General features: G+C 56.3%; 1 protein-coding gene across 1 annotated transcript in view; it reads left to right on the forward strand.

Moving 5' to 3' along the window:
- The first annotated feature begins 421 nt into the window (after nucleotides 1-421).
- The window catches only part of ECE2 (endothelin converting enzyme 2), a 29,293-nt gene continuing 12,188 nt past the window's right edge, over nucleotides 422-17,526 (forward strand). The window contains exons 1-8 of the mRNA XM_065411207.1: nucleotides 422-496; nucleotides 10,545-10,631; nucleotides 11,740-11,884; nucleotides 12,464-12,679; nucleotides 14,295-14,419; nucleotides 15,346-15,492; nucleotides 16,114-16,179; nucleotides 16,842-17,030. Coding sequence (XP_065267279.1) covers nucleotides 10,545-10,631; nucleotides 11,740-11,884; nucleotides 12,464-12,679; nucleotides 14,295-14,419; nucleotides 15,346-15,492; nucleotides 16,114-16,179; nucleotides 16,842-17,030 — 975 coding nt within the window. The 5' untranslated portion in view covers nucleotides 422-496. The remainder of the gene's footprint in view (nucleotides 497-10,544; nucleotides 10,632-11,739; nucleotides 11,885-12,463; nucleotides 12,680-14,294; nucleotides 14,420-15,345; nucleotides 15,493-16,113; nucleotides 16,180-16,841; nucleotides 17,031-17,526) is intronic.

Below are 17,526 nucleotides of genomic sequence, written 5' to 3' on the forward strand. Positions count from 1 at the left end.
CCTGCCAAACCACCCCTTTGAACATTCTTACATACAACGTACCTGTGCCTCGTCTCCGTACAGACTTTCGTTTGATTCGTTTGGGTTCTCCTGGCCATGGGCCGGAATCTCAAACAAATCATGGCCCAGCAGTCTGGCTTCGTGTTTCTCCACCGCGTTGTTCCTGAGGGTACAGGCATCATTAGCTATCCCTGTCTCCCCGCTCCCATGACCCGTCTCAAACACTGTTTGCCACAAGGGCATGTTTGTTTCTTCAGGTCCCATAGCAGCGACCGTATAACCTCTCTTCATGAGAAGCTTGACTGCCGGTGTTGGCCAGGGCCTTCGAGGTGCAGCCATCTTTAATCATCAGACCTGTTTAAATAGAAGCTCCTCCTTATTTAGGGAGGGAGGGCGCATGATACGCTTAGCAAATAGTTTAGGGCTGTCGTTGTAAGATACGGCCCCCGGCCAGGAGAACCCAAACGAATCAAACGAAGGTCTGTACGGAGACGAGGTACTGGATCAACAAAATTGTAATTATTGCTTTGTAGGCCTTTCTACAAAGTATCGTTAAGCTTGTTTTTGTTACTATTTCTGATAGGCCATAAGATGGGGGAGATAATACCTCCTAAAGTGGAAAAGTGCTTCCGAATGATAAACGCTTGCCCATGCTAAAGCATAACAACTAACACAGACAGGCTGCCTACAAAACCGTTTCACTAAAGGAATTATCAACATGCCCCCTAAAACAGGACAGCTTTCTTACCCCCATGGCCTGATCTCTGGGGCTCGGGCTTTTTTTTTTTTTAATTTGTTTGTTCTTGGTTTAGATTTAAAAAAACATTAAAAAAGCAGAAGAAAAAAGGGGGAGGGGGGAGAAAAGTGTATGTGTGTGTGTAGAGCGGGGGTGAGGAAGGCTCCATATCGCAGGTCAAAAACAGCTAACTTTTTTACATACGCTATTTTTTCTTGTGTTTTTTGTATAAATCCAAACTTTAAAAAGCAATCTTGGTTTTTTTTATTAAAACACATATGTCAACTCCCCTCAATTGCCAGTTTTCATATTCTTACCCAGTTGTTGTTTTGGTACTTGAAAAAAATTATTTTTAAAAGGACAGCCTAGTATCTTAAGCCTTTTTAGTTCACTAAACTTCTACAAATTATCCTTAAGAGATGCCTTGTTTTGTTACAGCTCAGTCAATACGGCTTTTTCATAATAAACTTTAAAAAAAACATAATGCTTCAAATAGGCCTCACTGCATACAGAATATCCTTTAAAAAGGTCATGTTATGTTACATCTCAGTTAATTCTGTATTTTCGTGTTAAATGTTAAAAACCTTTATATCATGAAACACTGCATGTTTAGCAAGTGTTAAAAGTATGGGGGAAAAGTCAAGGGGTGAGGGTATTCTTCAGATAGGCTATCTCTGAGCTTCATGCAGTCACAAAGCGGTGGTTTTTGTCTTTTACAATCAGTAAATGGAATAAAATACTTGTTATAACTTTCCTAAAGTATCTTTCAATGCAATCTCACCATTTTTTAAAACTTTAACAGCGTTTAAAAAGTGAGGAAAGAAGTCTGGGTAAAAAAACAAGCAAACGGACGGAGTGACCCCTAGAGCCTTGCGAAGGCGGACTATAGTGCATGGAGCACTGGCTAGCCTCATTAGCCGTATCTGTTTTTAAAATGTAAAGAAAGCTCCAGCTCCAGCCTGTGATGTATTATTTTAATAAAATCTATGGACCCAAACCAAACACAGGAGCTTGTACCTGTGTCTCAGCACACGGGTTGCAAACATTTAAAAACAAAGACGTTCTAATCATGCAACAGAAAAATTCATACTTACATCTAAAAGCCCTAGGAAAATAAAAGCTTACTATAACTTTCACATGGATTTGTTCCAAAGTGGGGAGGAAAATAAACTTCTCTCGGATCCAGGGCTCTGTCTTCATACAGGCTTGTCTTTTCAAGTGTTTATTCCTTTACAAAACTTAATATAACTTTCACTTGTATTTGTTACAAAGCAGGCCAAGAAGCCGCCTTCTTATCTCTGATCTGCTGGTTTACAGAGGCTGTTTTTGCTGACAGCTGCTTTGCTGCAAAAGCCTGCTGTTGCAAACTGTCCTTACTAAAAAAAATGACCAGTGCTAGCCTAAAACCTAGGGGGAAACTTTTTTATCACTATACATTACTTTTATAAACAGGTTTTCTGTGTTTTTAACCCTGGGTTGTTTCTGCATACTTACATTTTATTGAAACACTTATGCCAATGGGGCTAAATAAAAAAAGTGTCTTCGGGTAGCCTGTTTTTTCAAAGAGGTCTTCTTCTTTTCTAATCCACTACCTTCAAAAGGCTGTTTCAAGTGATTCTCACTAAAAACCTTGGGGGAAAACTTTTTCTTAGTAAGGGTTTTGTGGGTTTAGGTCTGAGGTGCTTCTGCATGCTCTTTTTTATTGAAACACCCCTATAAATAAAGGAATGTGTCTTCAGGGAGGTTTGTTTTTTCATGTGTTTATTTAATAAGTTAAAAAGAGGGGGGTTTAAGGCATTACTTTAAAAAACACATTTTTTAATGGTTTGTTTTATGTGTTGGTCAACTTTTGTTACAGGGTCCTGGTTGTTTAGATAAGAGCAGAGCAGGGAGCCCCTTACTTGTTTTTTTTCTGGGGAAAAATGCAGGAGGGCCTCTGGCTACATACTTCAGCTTTTTAAAACTTTTTTTGTAAACAGTTTTTATTTTATATAGTAAGCTTATTTACTGTGAAAGTTACTATTCTTTTTAGTACAAGTTTTTGGTATAATTTTGTTTTAAAAGCAGGCCTAGGACTTTCTTTTGTTATGTTCTGGCTTTCTTCTCTCTAATCACAGAGGCTGTTTTTGCTAACAAGGGCTTTGCTGCAGCTTCACAGTTTTTACTAAAAAATAACCCATGTTAGTCTAAAACCTAGGGGAAACTTTTTTATCACTATACATTACTTTTATAAACAGGTTTTCTGTGTTTTTAAACCCTGGACTGTTTCTGCATACAGTGGAACCCCGCTATAATGCTATCGTTGGGGTCCAAAAAATTCAATCGCGGTAAATGCGGGGTCGCGTTATAGCGGGATTCCACTGTACTTGTGTTCAGTTTGCAGCAGAGTGTGCGCCCTGGCTAGCAGGAGGGAGGGAGCGGGGGGAGAGAGAGAAGGGGTGGCAGCCCCGCCCCGCAACTCCGGCCAGACCTCCGGCTGGACCACGGCAGCCCCGCTCTCCCGGCCGGACCGCGGCAGCCCTGCAGCCACGCAGCCCCGCGACGCCGGCCGGAGCGCAGCAGCCCCGCTCTCCCGGCTGGACCGCGGCAGCCCCGCAGCCCCGCGACGCCGGCCGGAGCGCAGCAGCCCCGCTCTCCTGGCCGGACCGCAGCAGCCCCGCGACGCCAGCCGGACCGCTGGCCAGAGTGTGGCAGCCCCGCAGCCCCGCCCCGCGACCCCGGCCAGACCTCCAGCCGGACCGTGGCAGCCCCGCTCTCCCGGCCGGACCGCCCGCCGCAGCCCCCGGGGCAGGCTGGAGCCAGCCCTGCCGGGGACAGAGGTGAGAACCCCAGGGGCCGGGGCTGCAGGGAGAGTCGCTCCTGCTGCAGCCGCCGGGGCATGGATCCCAAACGCCCCGCGCCCGCTGCAGCCGCCGGGGCCAGACTCACCCCACGTTATAACCGAATTCGCGTTATCACGGGGCACGTTATAGCGGAGTTCCCCTGTACTTACATTTTATTAAAACACTTATGCCTAAGGGGCTAAATGAAAAAATGTGTCTTCATATAGGCTTGTCTTTTCAAGTGTTTATACCTTTACAAGACTTTCACCTCTCTCTTTTTTAAAAAGTCGGGGAAGAAACAAACTTCTTCTCTCTAATCCACTGGTTTACAGAATAAGGGGAATATAAACTGGCTGTTACTAAGGCCCTGTGGTTTTAAACCTGGGGTGTTTCTGCCTGCTCTATTTTATTGAAACACACCTGTAAATAAAGGGATGTGTCTTCATATAGGTTTGTCTTTTAAAGTGTTTATCCCTTTACAAGACTTAATATAACTTTTACTTGCATTTGTTAAAAAGTTTGGGGAAGAAGCAGCCTTCTTATCTCTGATCCACTAACTCACAGACGCTGTTTTTGCTGAAAAAGCATGCTGTGTCAAATTATTCTTACTAAAAAATAATCCATGTTAGTTTAAAACACGGGGGGGGATTTATTGTGTGTGTGTGTGTCACTGCATGTGTGTGTGTGTGTGTGTGTGTGTGACAGATTGTGGTCTGTGTGCCGTTTGTGTGACTGTGTGTGTGTGTGACAGATTGTGGTCTGTGTGTGTGTGTGTGTGTGTGTGTGTGTGTGTGTGTGTGTGTGTGAGAGATTCGGTATGTGTGACAGATTGTGGGTGTGGGTGTGTGACTCTGTGTGTGTGACAGATTGCGGTCTGTGTGATTGGGTGTCTGTGTGTGTGTGTGTGATTCTGTATGTATGACAGATTGCAGGGTGTGTGTGTGACAGATTGCGGTGTGTGTGTGTGACTCTGTGTGTGTGACAGATTGCGGTGTGTGTGTGTGTGTGTGTGACTCTGTGTGTGTAACTGTGTGTGTGACAGATTGCAGGGTGTGTGAGATTCTGTGTATGTGACAGATTGCAGTGTGTGTGTGTGACAGATTGCAGGGTGTGTGTGTGATTCTCTGTGTGCGACAGATTGCAGGGTGTGTGTGTGTGACAGATTGTGGTGTGTGTGTGTGTGTGTGTGTGAGAGAGACTGTGTATGTGACAGATTGCAGGGTGTGTGTGTGACTGGATGTGAGACAGATTGCGGGGTGTGTGTATGTGTGACTGTGTGTGTGACAGATTGTGGGGTGTGTTTGTGTGTGTGTGAGACTGTGTGTGTGACAGATTGCAGGGTGTGTGTGTGACTGGATGTGTGACAGATTGCAGGGTGTATGTGTGTGTGACAGATTGCGTGTGTGTGTGTGAGAGAGAGAGAGACTGTGTGTGTGACAGATTGCGGGGGGGTGACAGACTGCGGGGTGTGTGACTCTGTGACTGTGTGTGTGACAGATTGCGGTGTGTGTGTCGGTGTGTAACAGATTGCGGGGGGTGTGACTGGGTGTGTGACAGACTGCGGTGTGTGTGCGAGACAGATTGCGGGGGGGGGGTGACGGTACGTGTGTGTGTGACGGTGTGTGTGACAGATTGCGGGGTGTGTGTGTGTGACAGACTGCGGTGTGGGTGTGTGAGACAGATTGCGGGCGGGGTGTGACGGTACGGGTGTGTGTGACGGTGTGTGTGACAGATTGCGGTGTGTGTGTGTGACAGATTGCGGGGTGTGTGTGTGTGTGTGTGTGTGCCAGATTGCGGGGTGTGTGTGTGTGTGTGTGTGTGTGCCAGATTGCGGGGTGTATGCCAGATTGCCGTGTGTGCGCCTTGTCTCTGTGCGCGCCTGTGTCACGGTGGCCGCGCGTGTGCCAGTGTCGCGCAGCGCGGCCGCGCCCCTGCGCGCTGTGCCCGTGCGCCCGTGGCCAGGCTGTTTGTGAGTCCCGGGAGCCGGTGGCGCCTCCATCCCCGCTGACCTTCGCCATCGGGCTCCGGGGCCCCGGGCGTCCAGCCGCCGCAGCCCCCCGGTCGCAGCCCATGCCGCCCGCCCGCCCTGATGGACACACCCGCTGTTTCGCCCCAGTGACGGTCCCCGCTCGGAGCGCGGGGAGCCGCCTGCCCCTCGCCCCGCCGGCCCCCGCAGCCGGGGCCTCCGCTGCGCCCTTGCGGCTCCGGGAGCTGCCCTGAGCCGTGCGGCTCCTGGCAGGGGAGGGGGCCGCCGGGTCCGAGCCCCCGAGCACCATGGCCAGCCCCGGGGCCGGCGCGGCGGCTGCAGCCCCGCTCGCCCCAGGCTGGGAGCGGAGCTAGGCGGCGGGGGCCGTGCCGGGAGCCCCATGATGTCCAGGATGAACGTAGCTCTCCAGGATCTCAGCAACAACGTGAGTAGCCGGGCTGGGGGGCTCGGCCGGGGGCTGCAGCCCGGGGCGCCTGGCGCTGGAGCAGGCGGGGCTGGGCAACCCCGGAGTGGGAGCCAGGCCAAGCCCTGGCTCCCGGGCCCTGGCTCCCTCCACACCCCGGCGACCCCCACGCCAGGCAAGACTATGGCATCTGAGGGGCTCCACAGGGACCCTTGAAACTCGCTGTCTCCTGCTCCCCTGCCCCAGAGCACGGGAGAGGGGGGTGCTGGGGCCCCGGGGAACACTGGGTGTCCTGTGCAGGGGTGCCAGGTGTCTCTGGAGCTCTGCGATACCATGCTTGGGGGGGGTAGTTCATTGGGGGGTATAACCCTTCCCTGAGACTGAGCCCATGGGGCCAGAGGGGATGAATGGGAGCCAGCCATATGGTCTCGGCCCCCCTCTGCAGCCTCCCCCAGAGTCCCAGCACAATGTGGGCTCCCTAGAGAAGGAACTCAGCCCACCCAGGGCCCTAGGGAGGAGGCTGGGAGTTCATTTCTCCTGTTCAATGAGGGGTTAGAGTAAAGCCCTGGAGGTGCCCTCCAATGGCTGGGGGTACTGGGGAGAAAGGGCACCTCGTGACCACAGAGGTCAGGGCTGCCCCCATCCCCTAGCAGGATGTTAGGTCCGGGGCCAGCCAACCCCTTTGCAGGGTGCCACAGGGGTGGCAGAGAAGTCAGGGCTGAACCGAGGGCCTGCAGCGCTGCTTGGCCCTGCCCTGCTGCCTGGGTGCCTATATCCTGTGACTCAGCCCCGCCCGACCCCCTGAGAGCTGAGAGTCCTGGAGCTCAGCCACCCCACTTCTGAGTGCCCAGACCTGGGGCTGGTCTCCACCCACTCGCCCGAGGAGCTGGGGTCCTGCAGCTTGGCTCTGCTGCCCCCTCTCCAAATGCTTGGATCCTGCAGCTCGGCCCCACCCCACTCACCCTGATCTGGTGACCCAGCCCAACCCCACTCCCTGAGTACCCTGGGGCTCTGCCTTGCCTGCTGTCCTGGCCTCATCCTGCCGTGCTCTGGTCTTTGGAACTGTCACTTGCTCATCACTGCTGAGGGCTCAAGCTTCTCCATGGTGATGCTCAGAGATGTCAGAAGCCAGGATCTCTGGGCAGCAGAGCTGGGATTTGGCACATCCTAGCACCCAGTCCCATGGGGGGCAGTTCACAGTCAGGCCCAGTGACCTGGTTGGATACAATCCGGCTGCAGGGAGGGGGTTGGTGTTTCTTGCGCCAAAGGCCACTTACCAGGGAACCTCTCTTGGACTCTGAGCACCAGAGACCCAGTTGCAGCATGGTCACCTGTAGCCCAGAACGGGCGCCTCTACTCACGGATGACCTACCTCCTCTCCTCGTACATCGCTTGGGTCTCCAGAGGCACGGGGAGATGTCCCTGGCGGCCAGTGTAGGGAATGCCAGGGCCAAGGGCAATGCAACTGGAGGCTGGGAGGATTCCTGGGGTCTGTATTGCCATGACAGTGCACACCTGGAGGGTCTCACTGCATCAGGAGAGGGCCTTGAAAAGGAGAATGCCTGTGATGGGGTGTGTGGGGCCTGGGCTGCCCCCCAGAGGCCTGCGTGGCCAGGCGGTTACCAGAGCCAGTTGCACCACGTTGTGGGCAGGAGGAACCAGTGTTACAGGCACAGCTGAGCTGCCCGTCCTCCTGCTGGGCAGGTTGTTGGGACGTTGTTTGGCAGAGAGGGGCAGGTCTCCGTCATAGGGAGCTGTGCTTTCCCAGGCGCAGGGTCTCCTTGAGCTGGAGGGGTGGGTGGGGGGATTCCCTGGCTCAGACGAGGCTGCCAGCAGGATGCTGAGACATTTTCACAGATGCCAGCGGCTCCCAGGAATCCTTCCCCAGCCGGGGAGTTTCTGCCAAATGTTTTTTTCTGAACAGACTCGTGCCTGTTTCCTGAGCTGGCAGCATTTTTTGTGCAAACCCCAGCACTTGGTGGCTAGCAGAGCGCGCTGCCTCTTGAGCCTTTGTGACCCGGGCCCTGGTGCTCATGCTCCGGCCACTGCCCGAGCCACCCCTCACTGTGAAACTGGGCTCCCCAGTCTTAGCTTTGATTTTTCCCAAACTCCCTTTCTAGCCCTCGCCGCTGTGAAGGAAACCTTGAAAACGGGAGCCAAGTATAAGCGACATGGCAGTGTTGGCCCGAGTCTGCAGACAGCCTCAAACAGGAGCTGAGAGGGGTGAACTGTCCCCATTCAGCTCAACGGCGTTAACCCCGAAACCTAATGACAATTTCAATGTAACCGTCATTAACTATTTCACTGTTGGTCAATTAGCAAAATCAGCCGGCTTATGTGCTTAGCACACAATCCCAAACCCCCTCCCCAAGGGCCAAATCCCCAGCTGCTCAAACCCTCACCTACGAGGCCATCAAGCATGGGCAATGCCAAAGAAGTCCCAATGAAATGTCCAGCTAACCAGCTGAGGGGCCCATGCCCCTGCCCAGCGAAGTCATCTCGTTCACAGCCTTCATTTCTAATGTAAATGAAGCTTCACGCGTGAGGCCTTGTCTGGACTAGGCTCAAAGCTGCATTAGCACTTTCTGAGTAAGGCCTGATCTACACTTGGAATTTGGCTTGCCGCCCTCTGCCCCAGTGTAGACGTAGCTAGCTCGACCTAGCTACCATTGCTTAGGGAAGTGGTATTCGGACAGTGATGGAAAACTCCTTCTGCCGCTGTAGGATGCACTGTAGCTATGCCCCTATAGCCCCCCGCAGTGTAGACAAACCCTAACACCGTTGAAAGTCTAGTGTAGACAAGGCAGGGGTGATTGAAAGGGCAGGCTCCCTAGTCTAGTCTGCTTTTTACTTTGATTACCAGTCACTTGAGGGATCCACCTGGTAGAAAGACTGAATGTTTGTAGCCTGGAACAAAAGTGTGGCGAGGGTCCACACCAGCCTTTGCAAGCATGCTAGGCAACTGGAGGGGCAGGGACACCTGGAAGGCAAGGCGTCCTGTCTACACTAAAACGGGTTAGCTAACACTGCTGTCATCGCAGCTTTGTAACCCAGTCCAGACACAAGCCTTGCTTCCTACTAGCATATTGCACTGGCTTTAGTAACCTGGCCCCCATCTCTCTGCAGCACAGAGTAGCTTTAGGGCAGGGGTTCTCAAATTGGGGTTGTGACCCTGCAGGGGGTCACAAGGTGGTTACATGGGGGTCACAAGCTGTCAGCTCTGTGGGGCCGACAGCCCTGAGCCCCGATTAAATTAAATTCCCCCCCCCCCCGCCGTTTTTAATTTCTAAGGGAGGGTCATGCTCAGAGGCTTGTGGTGTGAAAGGAGTCACCCATACACAACGTTTGAAAACCACTGCGTTAGGGACTGCAGGGCTACTGCCCTCCACGATTTGGCTGTGGCCCATCTCTCACTACCCTCGCTTGGCTTTAGGGGGCACAGTGCTGCCTTCCTTGGCTATCCCTCATCTCCCACCTCAGCCTGGCATTAGGGGGAGCTGCATGGCACCATCAGAAAGGAAAGCTCAGGATCGAGGATGATGCCTGAGTTATGGGGCACCAAGATAAATGGGAGAGCTGCGCTGAGGAGCGGGAGGGAGCAGGGCGGGCGGAGGGAGCTGGATGTGAGGGGGCTGGGCTGGATGGGAAGGGGGAAGGGGCTGGACTGGGGGAGGCTCCTCTCACCCAAGAGAATGTCTCTCTGAGGTCAGTGGAAGCCCATTGGGCTGGGCAGATATGGCTGCTACACTGAGGTGAGTTCCCCTTCTGAGCTCCAGCCAGGCTGCTGGCGCCAGCCTGCCAAGGCAGCCCGTTCCAGATGTTGCATAGACTGACCACATCTGCGTAGCAAGTCCCAGCGCTGTGCAGAGAGGAGGCGGTGGCATTGCTAGGAAATGAAGCTGCAGGTTGCCTGGGAACCAAGGACTGTCTCCATGAGGCAATCTGACACCTGTCAGGAATGCTGATGTCAGAGCGGCTTCTGCAGAGGCAGCCATGGCAACCCACAGAGGGCGAAGGGACGTACGTTGCTCGGGGGCAACCGCTGGTGCCAGGAGGGGGCAAGAGCTTCCCCTTCTCCGCAGCACAAGCCTGGCAGCGCCACCTGGTCCTGCACTTGAGTCGTTCGGGGGCCAGGCAGGGAAGGAACGTGACCATGTAAAGTTGCGGGCGGAGGGAGATGCATTTGCCCACTCTTGGTTGGCATCACCAGGACCTGCGCCCTGCCTGCAAGGAGCCCCTTGGTCCTCCCTGGCGATGATGCAGGCTCCCTGATTCTCAGAGCACAGGATCAGGGTTTTACATAAAGGGAAGGCAGGCAAGTCCCACTGTGGTACACCAGCCAGGAGAGGCCATAGAAATGGAGCACTCCAACCTGAGGGAGACGAAATTGTCCTGCTGTTGACAGCTCCATGGCCCCTCAGCTCTGCCTCGGTGTCAATGGGCCCAGCGCCCCCTGCAGGATCCTGGCTCTGGGTCAGCTGGGCCCGGTGCCCCTTGCGGATCCTGGCTCTGGGTCAGCTGGGCCCAGCGCCCCCTGCAGATCCTGGCACAGCCCTCTGCGATGTCATTCCTAGCCTGCTTTCTCTCTCTGTGCAGATGTCTGATTACAAACGAGCTACTTTGCAGGATGACGAGGGGGTGGATGCGGCTGGGGATGGAAGCGCCTCTCCTGAGAGCGTGGAGGTAGGATTATGCTCCTGGAACGTGCGCGGACCTGGGGCCTCTTTTAGACCAGGACAGGGCCAGGGCCAATGCACTGCGAGGGAGGACACGGCCCGGCTTCTGGGCCTTTCTGGGTTCCCATGGGAGCCCCGCCAGCTCGTGTTCAGCAGCAGAGCTATTAATAAAAGCTGTCTCTGGAATCTCTGGGGCAAGATAATTGCATTGCCCAGGCTAGTTACCGAGCATTGGACTGGAGAGGGAAAAAGGAGGGAAAGGGGCTGTTTCCAATGGGAACTAAAGCTGATTTTGCCACCTTTTCCCAAAAGCCACACACCCGTGGCTCTGCCAATGTCTCTCTGCCCTGCTCTGTGTCCTCTCTTCCCCACACTGTTCTGGTCCTGGGCTCCCCACACACAGCTCTGCCGCTGCCCCTTAGTCCTGCCCTACAGCCCCCCGGTCTCTCCTGGGCCGGGACTGCCTATCACATTGACTTGCATGGACCTGGGTGGCAGTTTTTAGAGGTGATTAACCTCCCCACAAGCCCTTTGGGAGGCTTCTCTTTCCACATGGATGGGCCCCGGTGCCAGGCCCTGGCTCCCAGGAACGTAGCTGCAAGGGTGGGCAGTCCTTGTGGGATCTCCAGGGGGCCAGATCCAGCTTTTCCCACTGGTTCTTCCTCTCCCAGCCAGGTCATATGGATTGTGGCCAGAAGGGGGAACTCTGACAGTGCCTGCCCCCTGCTCTTCCCTCCCACCCTCCAACAGGTGCCATCCAAGTCCAGCCACGGGCAGGATCCGTTTGCAGTGCTGGATGGGGCCTGCTCCCAACAGAATTACTGTACACTGGCGCTCAGTGCTGGGGAGGGGCCACAGCATCTCTTCACTCCCACAGGCAATAGGGCAGCCCAGGGTGGCACTGCCATGGGGGGAGGGTCTCAGGCAGGGCTACCATGAGGGAAGGGTGGAGTGGTACTGCCAAGGGGGAGGGCCTCAAGGTCCCCCTGCAAGGCTGGTTTGTGGCTATCTCTGATTGTGTGTTTGGGTTTAATCCATCAGGTGCCCCTTAATACGCTCTCCCCTTCTGTTCCCTCTCCCTCCCCCTACACTCTCCCTCTCTCTTTCCCTTCCAGGTGGGGTTCAGGAAAGGGCCCCCTCCCTTGCTGAGCCGCCTGGGTTCACGGACCCAGCTGGAGCTGGCTCTCTGTGCCATCTGCCTCGTCACGGCTCTGCTGCTGCTGGGCTCTATGATTGCTCTGGGCGTCCAGTACAGCAAAGGTAGGAAGAGGGTGGGGCTCACACACCTTCACTACGCCCCCCCCCCCCCCAGCCCATCTCCCTGCAGCTCCAGCTGCTCATCAGGAACAGGCTGAAACGGCTGGGGCTACTCACTAGAGGAAAGATCCTGGGCCTGCCCCAGGGAGTTGCAAAAGGCTCTGTGGTGTGCGGGGAGGCTCCCATGGGCTGGAATTACCCTGGGGAACAGGAGTCGCTGCCAGAGAGCGGGGGAAATACGGGGAAGAGATTCTCCTGGGACTGTCCGGCAGGAAGTAAATATTAAATATTCTAAGGGACCACGTGGCCCCAGCTGAAGAAGGGTGCGGCTGCAGGACTCGGTCACCCATCTCCTGAGGACCGTGGGGGCCACCTCCCGCGCCAGCAATCACACTCCCCGTGCCCTCTCTCACGGGCATCCAGGCACCAACGCAGGAGTGGTCAACTGCAGGGTTGGGAGGCAGGGCTCCTGGGCTCTGTTCCCAGCACTACCACCGACTTGCTGCAAGGCCCTGCTGCTCTGTGCCTCAGTTTCCCCACTTGTTGGCCCTGGGCCCTAATGACTGCATCTCTCCCACTCAGACCCTTCCCACAGCACGTGCCTCACAGAAGCCTGCATCACCGTGGCCAGTAAGATCTTGGAGGCCCTGGACCGGGAGACTAATCCCTGCGAGAACTTCTACCAGTACTCCTGCGGGGGGTGGATAAAGCGGAACCCGCTGCCCGATGGGCGCTCCAAGTGGAGCACCTTCAACAGCATCTGGGACCAGAACCAGGCCATCATGAAACATCTCTTAGGTGGGTGTAGCCCTGTGCTGGGTGCCCCCTTGCGCCCAGGCACACAGAATCGGGGAGGGCGGCACTGGAGGAGGGCACCTGGTGGGCTGTATGGACCAGGCCGGGCCAGGGAGAGACCTGGGTGGTCAGGGATCGGCTTCCCAGGGCCTGCCCTGGAAGGGGAGAATGCCCATATGGTCAGGGATGCAGGGGCTCCCCACACACACGCTGCGTGGGGTTAGGAGACATTCCAGACACGGCCAGACAGGCCCCTCAGCACAGAGGCTGACAAGTCTCCTGGATTGGCTCCATTGGCCAGTGGGCCCAGCCTGGCTGGTGCTGGTGACGGGGGTGGGGGTGCGATAACCTATGTGGGCATTCAGCTGCTGGCATATATGGCTAGGTTACAGCTTCTTGGAAACAGCACAGGGCAGACTGAGCTCTGTATCCTGCATCAGCTTCCATGGTCTCTCTGCCTCAGAGAGGGCACACTGGCCAGCAGTGTCCCACATCGGCACTGGCCAGGGGCACCCAGTGGCAAACCAGCCGGCAGTCTGTCCCGCGCCGGCACTGGCCAGGGCACACGGTGGCATGCCAGCCGGCAGTCTGTCCCGCGCCAGCACTGGCCGGGCACACGGTGGCACGCCTGCCAGCAGTCTGTCCCGTGCCGGCACTGGCCGGGGTACACACAGTGGCACGCCAGCCGGCAGTCTGATGTGCGCCAGCACTGGCCAGGGGCACACGAGCCGTCAGTCTGACCTGTGCCAGCACTGGCCAGGTGTCGCAGAGTGTGGGGGACTCAGGGCCCTGTACCCCCGGCTTCCTGCGATTCACCATGACTCTCAGCCAGCCAGTAAAGCAGAAGGTTTATTTAGACGACAGGAACACAGTCCAAGACAGGTCTTGCAGGCACAGACAACAGGATCCCCCTCAGTTAGGTCCATCTTGGGGTCCCCGGGCACCCCAGCCCCATTGGGAGGTCAGAGCCCCGTCTGCCTCCCAGCCATGTCACCAGCCAGCTCCTGAAAACCCTCTCTTCAGCGACCCCTCCCACAGCCCTTTGTTCAGTTTCCCCGGGCAAAGGTGTCACCTGGCCTCTAACCCCTTCCTGGGTTCTCATGTTACATGCTCAGGTATTCTCCGTCAGTCAGTCTCCCATCCCCCAATGCAGACCATCCTAGCCACACTCCCCTGTCAGCATTCAAAGACCACAGTAAGAACAGTCCCAGTTCGTCACACCAGGGACTCACAGTGGCACGCCAGCCGGCAGTCTGTCCCGTCCCGGCACTGGCCGGGGCACACGGTGGCAAACCAGCTGGCAGTCTGTCCCGCACTGACACTGGCCAGGGGCACACCAGATGCACCTGGGCAGACCCTTGGGCAGTGCAGGGGACAGTTCCCTGGTGCCATCACCGGTGGGGATCATGCCATATAACCTGGGGGAACCTAACCCGCATGAGACTACATGGCGATACAGGGGGCTCCAGCAGGAGGGTGAGACGGGACCCAGGCCTAAGGCATGGTCACAGGGACGAAGTTCTAGGAGACCAGGGCCAGTCTCCAATGTCCCTCCATGTGCCAGAGCCCCCCTGTAAGGGAGGAAATGACTGAATCCATCTTGTTATCCACTCCACAGAAAACGCCTCCTTCAACTCCAGCAGCGAGGCGGAGAGGAAGACCCAGCGCTACTACCTGTCCTGCCTGAAGGAGCAGAAAATCGGGGAGCTGGGCTCCCAGCCACTGATGGACCTGATTGAGAAGGTGGGTGCCGGGGGGGAACCGGACCAAGGTGAGGTCTGGGCGGGAGCCCAGCTCGGGGAGGGAGGCTGCTCAGCGCACTCGCCTCTCTGCAGGGGAAAAGTCTCTCCACTGGGAGAAGGACCGAGCCCTGGGAGCCTTTGCCTGGCCGAATGCCATTCCCACGTGGGCCCAGGGGAGCCGAGTTGCCGGGTCTCAGCCCAGGCTGCCAGACACCGAGCATTCACATCCCTATTACGACTGAACAGCGCCAGCAGAGGAGCCATGCGCCGAGCTGCTCTCTTCCCTGGCAGGGGTCCCTCCAGGCAGGGGTGCGGCTCACTAGTGGGGGGGAGTTTGCACTGGCCGGGCTGAGCCCTATTTCCAGGGCTGGGATTCCTGCCTCCCCCACACCCCATTTGTTATATTGCCCATCGTGTAAGTGATGTGAGAATCGCCCCTCTCTGAAGGGGACAGGCCACCAGGGCGCTTCTGTGCCTGGGGTAACGCGGCAGCTTCACATTCGAAGCACAGCGCCCCCTTCTGCTAGGCAGGGGTGGTGCGTGCGGAGCACAGGCCAGGCGTAGTGGGAAGCACAGTGCCCCCTAGTGCTGGGCTGGGAGCACAGGCAGGGTGTACAGAGCAGCTCCCCCAGGAACAGTAATGGCTGGTGTGCATGGGGGCGGGACACAGGCAGAGCTTGGAGGGAAGCACCCCCAGCAGCACTTCCTAGTGCTGGGCTGGGGACACATGGGAGCACACCAGCAGCACATGGGAGCACACCAGCAGCACCCCGCAGCAGCACAGCCCCCTAGTGCTGGGGTATAGTGCATGGATCACAGGCAGGGTGTAGAGGGTCTCTCCTGTGCTGGGTGTGAAGGTGGAAGATTAAAGCCAGGGGAATTTGGTGACCCAGAGAGGCACAAGCTCAAATCCCTGCGTTCCTGCAGATTGGCGGGTGGAATATTACCGGGCCCTGGAACCAGAGCAACTTCATGGAGGTTCTGAAGATGGTGTCGGGGACCTACCGGGCCGCCCCCTTTTTCACGGTCTACGTGGGCGCTGACTCCAAGAGTTCCAACAGCAACGTCATTCAGGTAGCCCGACGCCCCTGCGAGGACCGGGGAGGGGGCCCTGTGCCAGAACCTCACACCGAGCTCCCAGCATGCAATGGGCCCAAAGCAAACCCCTCCCATTGCCCCTAGCTCGGAAACATCGTCACCACAAAACGGGGGTGGAAGAGCCAGCTAGGCGTGGGGGAGAAGGGCCCATAAAGAAACCTAGCCAAGGCCAGAGGGAGCACCAGGCTATCATGGCTGGGCATTTCTGACTCTGGCCTTAAATGACCCAGTTCAGACACCCAGCCCTCTGCCTGCCCCCTCCCACCTGGGGACACACTGGGAGGGGTTCAGTGGGGACAGGAACTGTTTTGGGGCCACATCACATACCTGGGCGTAAAACGGTGCCAACAGCCAAGGACTGCAGGACGGCACATCAGCCTTTCGTTGCTGGGGATGTGAATGCCGCTTGGGGATTCTCCACGGGTCAGATTTGATGGCCCTGGTCTACTTTTGAGGGCTGGGGTTGCCCCAGTTCCTCCACCCCCATTGGTTCCCGGGAATAGCCGTGACTGGGTGTGGAGGCAGGGCAGGGGGCTTTGTGCTACGGAGCAGTGGCTGTGACTATGCGATCCAGGCTCATTTGTTCTCCATCTCCAGGTGGATCAGTCAGGCCTTTTCCTCCCCTCCCGGGATTACTACCTGAACAAGACAGCCAATGAGAAGGTAGGGGGCTGGGTGGGGGCAGCCCGTGCACACCATCCCTTCCACAGAGCAGGCCCCAGTTCACGCCTGACTTCCGGTCTGCTCTGGTCTAGCTTCAGCTCCCAGCCACTGCCCTTTCTCTGCCAGCCCGACGAGCCCATCATCAAATATTTGGTCCTCACATAGGTACTTTCAGCCTGATCGTAGCCTTCTCTCTGTTAAGCTAAATAGGGTGGAGCTCCTTGAGTCTCTCACTATCAGGCAGGTTCTCTCATCTTCTAATCAGTCTCCTGGCTCTTTTCAGAACCCTCCCCAATGTGTGCCCCATCTCGGAGATAACCCAAGAGGCCTTTGTGCTCTGAAATGCACATTCTCACCCCAACACCTGGGTAGGACCCACACCTTCCTGTGCTCCTGACGCAGATCCAGCCCAGCGGGTGGAATGTGCCTGACCCCAAATCACAAGGGGCTGAAGGAAAGGGACCCCCCCCCCCCGAGTGCTAGGACCCTGGATTGGAGCCTGTGCTGGGACCCAGTTGGCAGGACATCCTGGTGGGGGGGAGGTTTGGGGATTTAAGAGCACAGGATCTGAGGGAGCTGAACACCCCCACGGCCCATGACCGATTGTGTAGGGTTGCCCCTTCCTAGGTTACTAACCCCACTGCCTCTCGCTTGAGTGACAGGTGCTGGCTGCTTACCTGGACTATATGGTGGAGCTGGGAATGCTGCTGGGTGGGGAGAAGGTCTCCACCCAGGAGCAGATGGAGCAGGTATTGGAGTTCGAGACCCTGCTGGCCAATATCACCGTCCCCCAGGACGAGAGGCGGGATGATGAGAAGATCTATCACAAGATGAGCATTGCAGAGCTGCAGGTGGGTCCTGGGGAAGGGGCCAGCCCGGTGCTGCTCGGGGAGAGGACTAGCATGGTGCTGCTGGGGGGGGTGGAGGGCCTGGGGGAAGGAACCAGCATGGTGCTTCTGCGTGCAGGGGCGGGGCTGGGCTCTATCCTCTGGCAGGTGAGGGGGGGGGGGGAGGGAGGGGATCAGTAGCGGGAGGCTCCCATTTGCTGGGCGGGTCCCACTGTGGCCTGGAGCAACTGGGAGAAAAATTCAGAATGAAAACTGAGAGAGGAATTCAATTGATCTGATCCTTTGTTACATTTCCGAGCTGCCTGGGCAGAGCGTGAGGGCCCAGCCCAGGGCACATGGGGAGACGGTAGCCCCTTTCTGTGCCCCTTCTGCTTCCCCGGGAGCCCCTGGCTGGCTGCTTTCCCCACACACTCCAGGGCTCTTCATTGTCCATCCCCCCCCCCGGGGTTCATTAGGATTCCAGCAGGGTTGCTGCTCAGCTCCCTGAGTGTCATTAATG

This window comes from Emys orbicularis, chromosome 9 (assembly GCF_028017835.1).
Source record: "Emys orbicularis isolate rEmyOrb1 chromosome 9, rEmyOrb1.hap1, whole genome shotgun sequence".
Classification (NCBI taxonomy): domain Eukaryota; kingdom Metazoa; phylum Chordata; order Testudines; family Emydidae; genus Emys; species Emys orbicularis.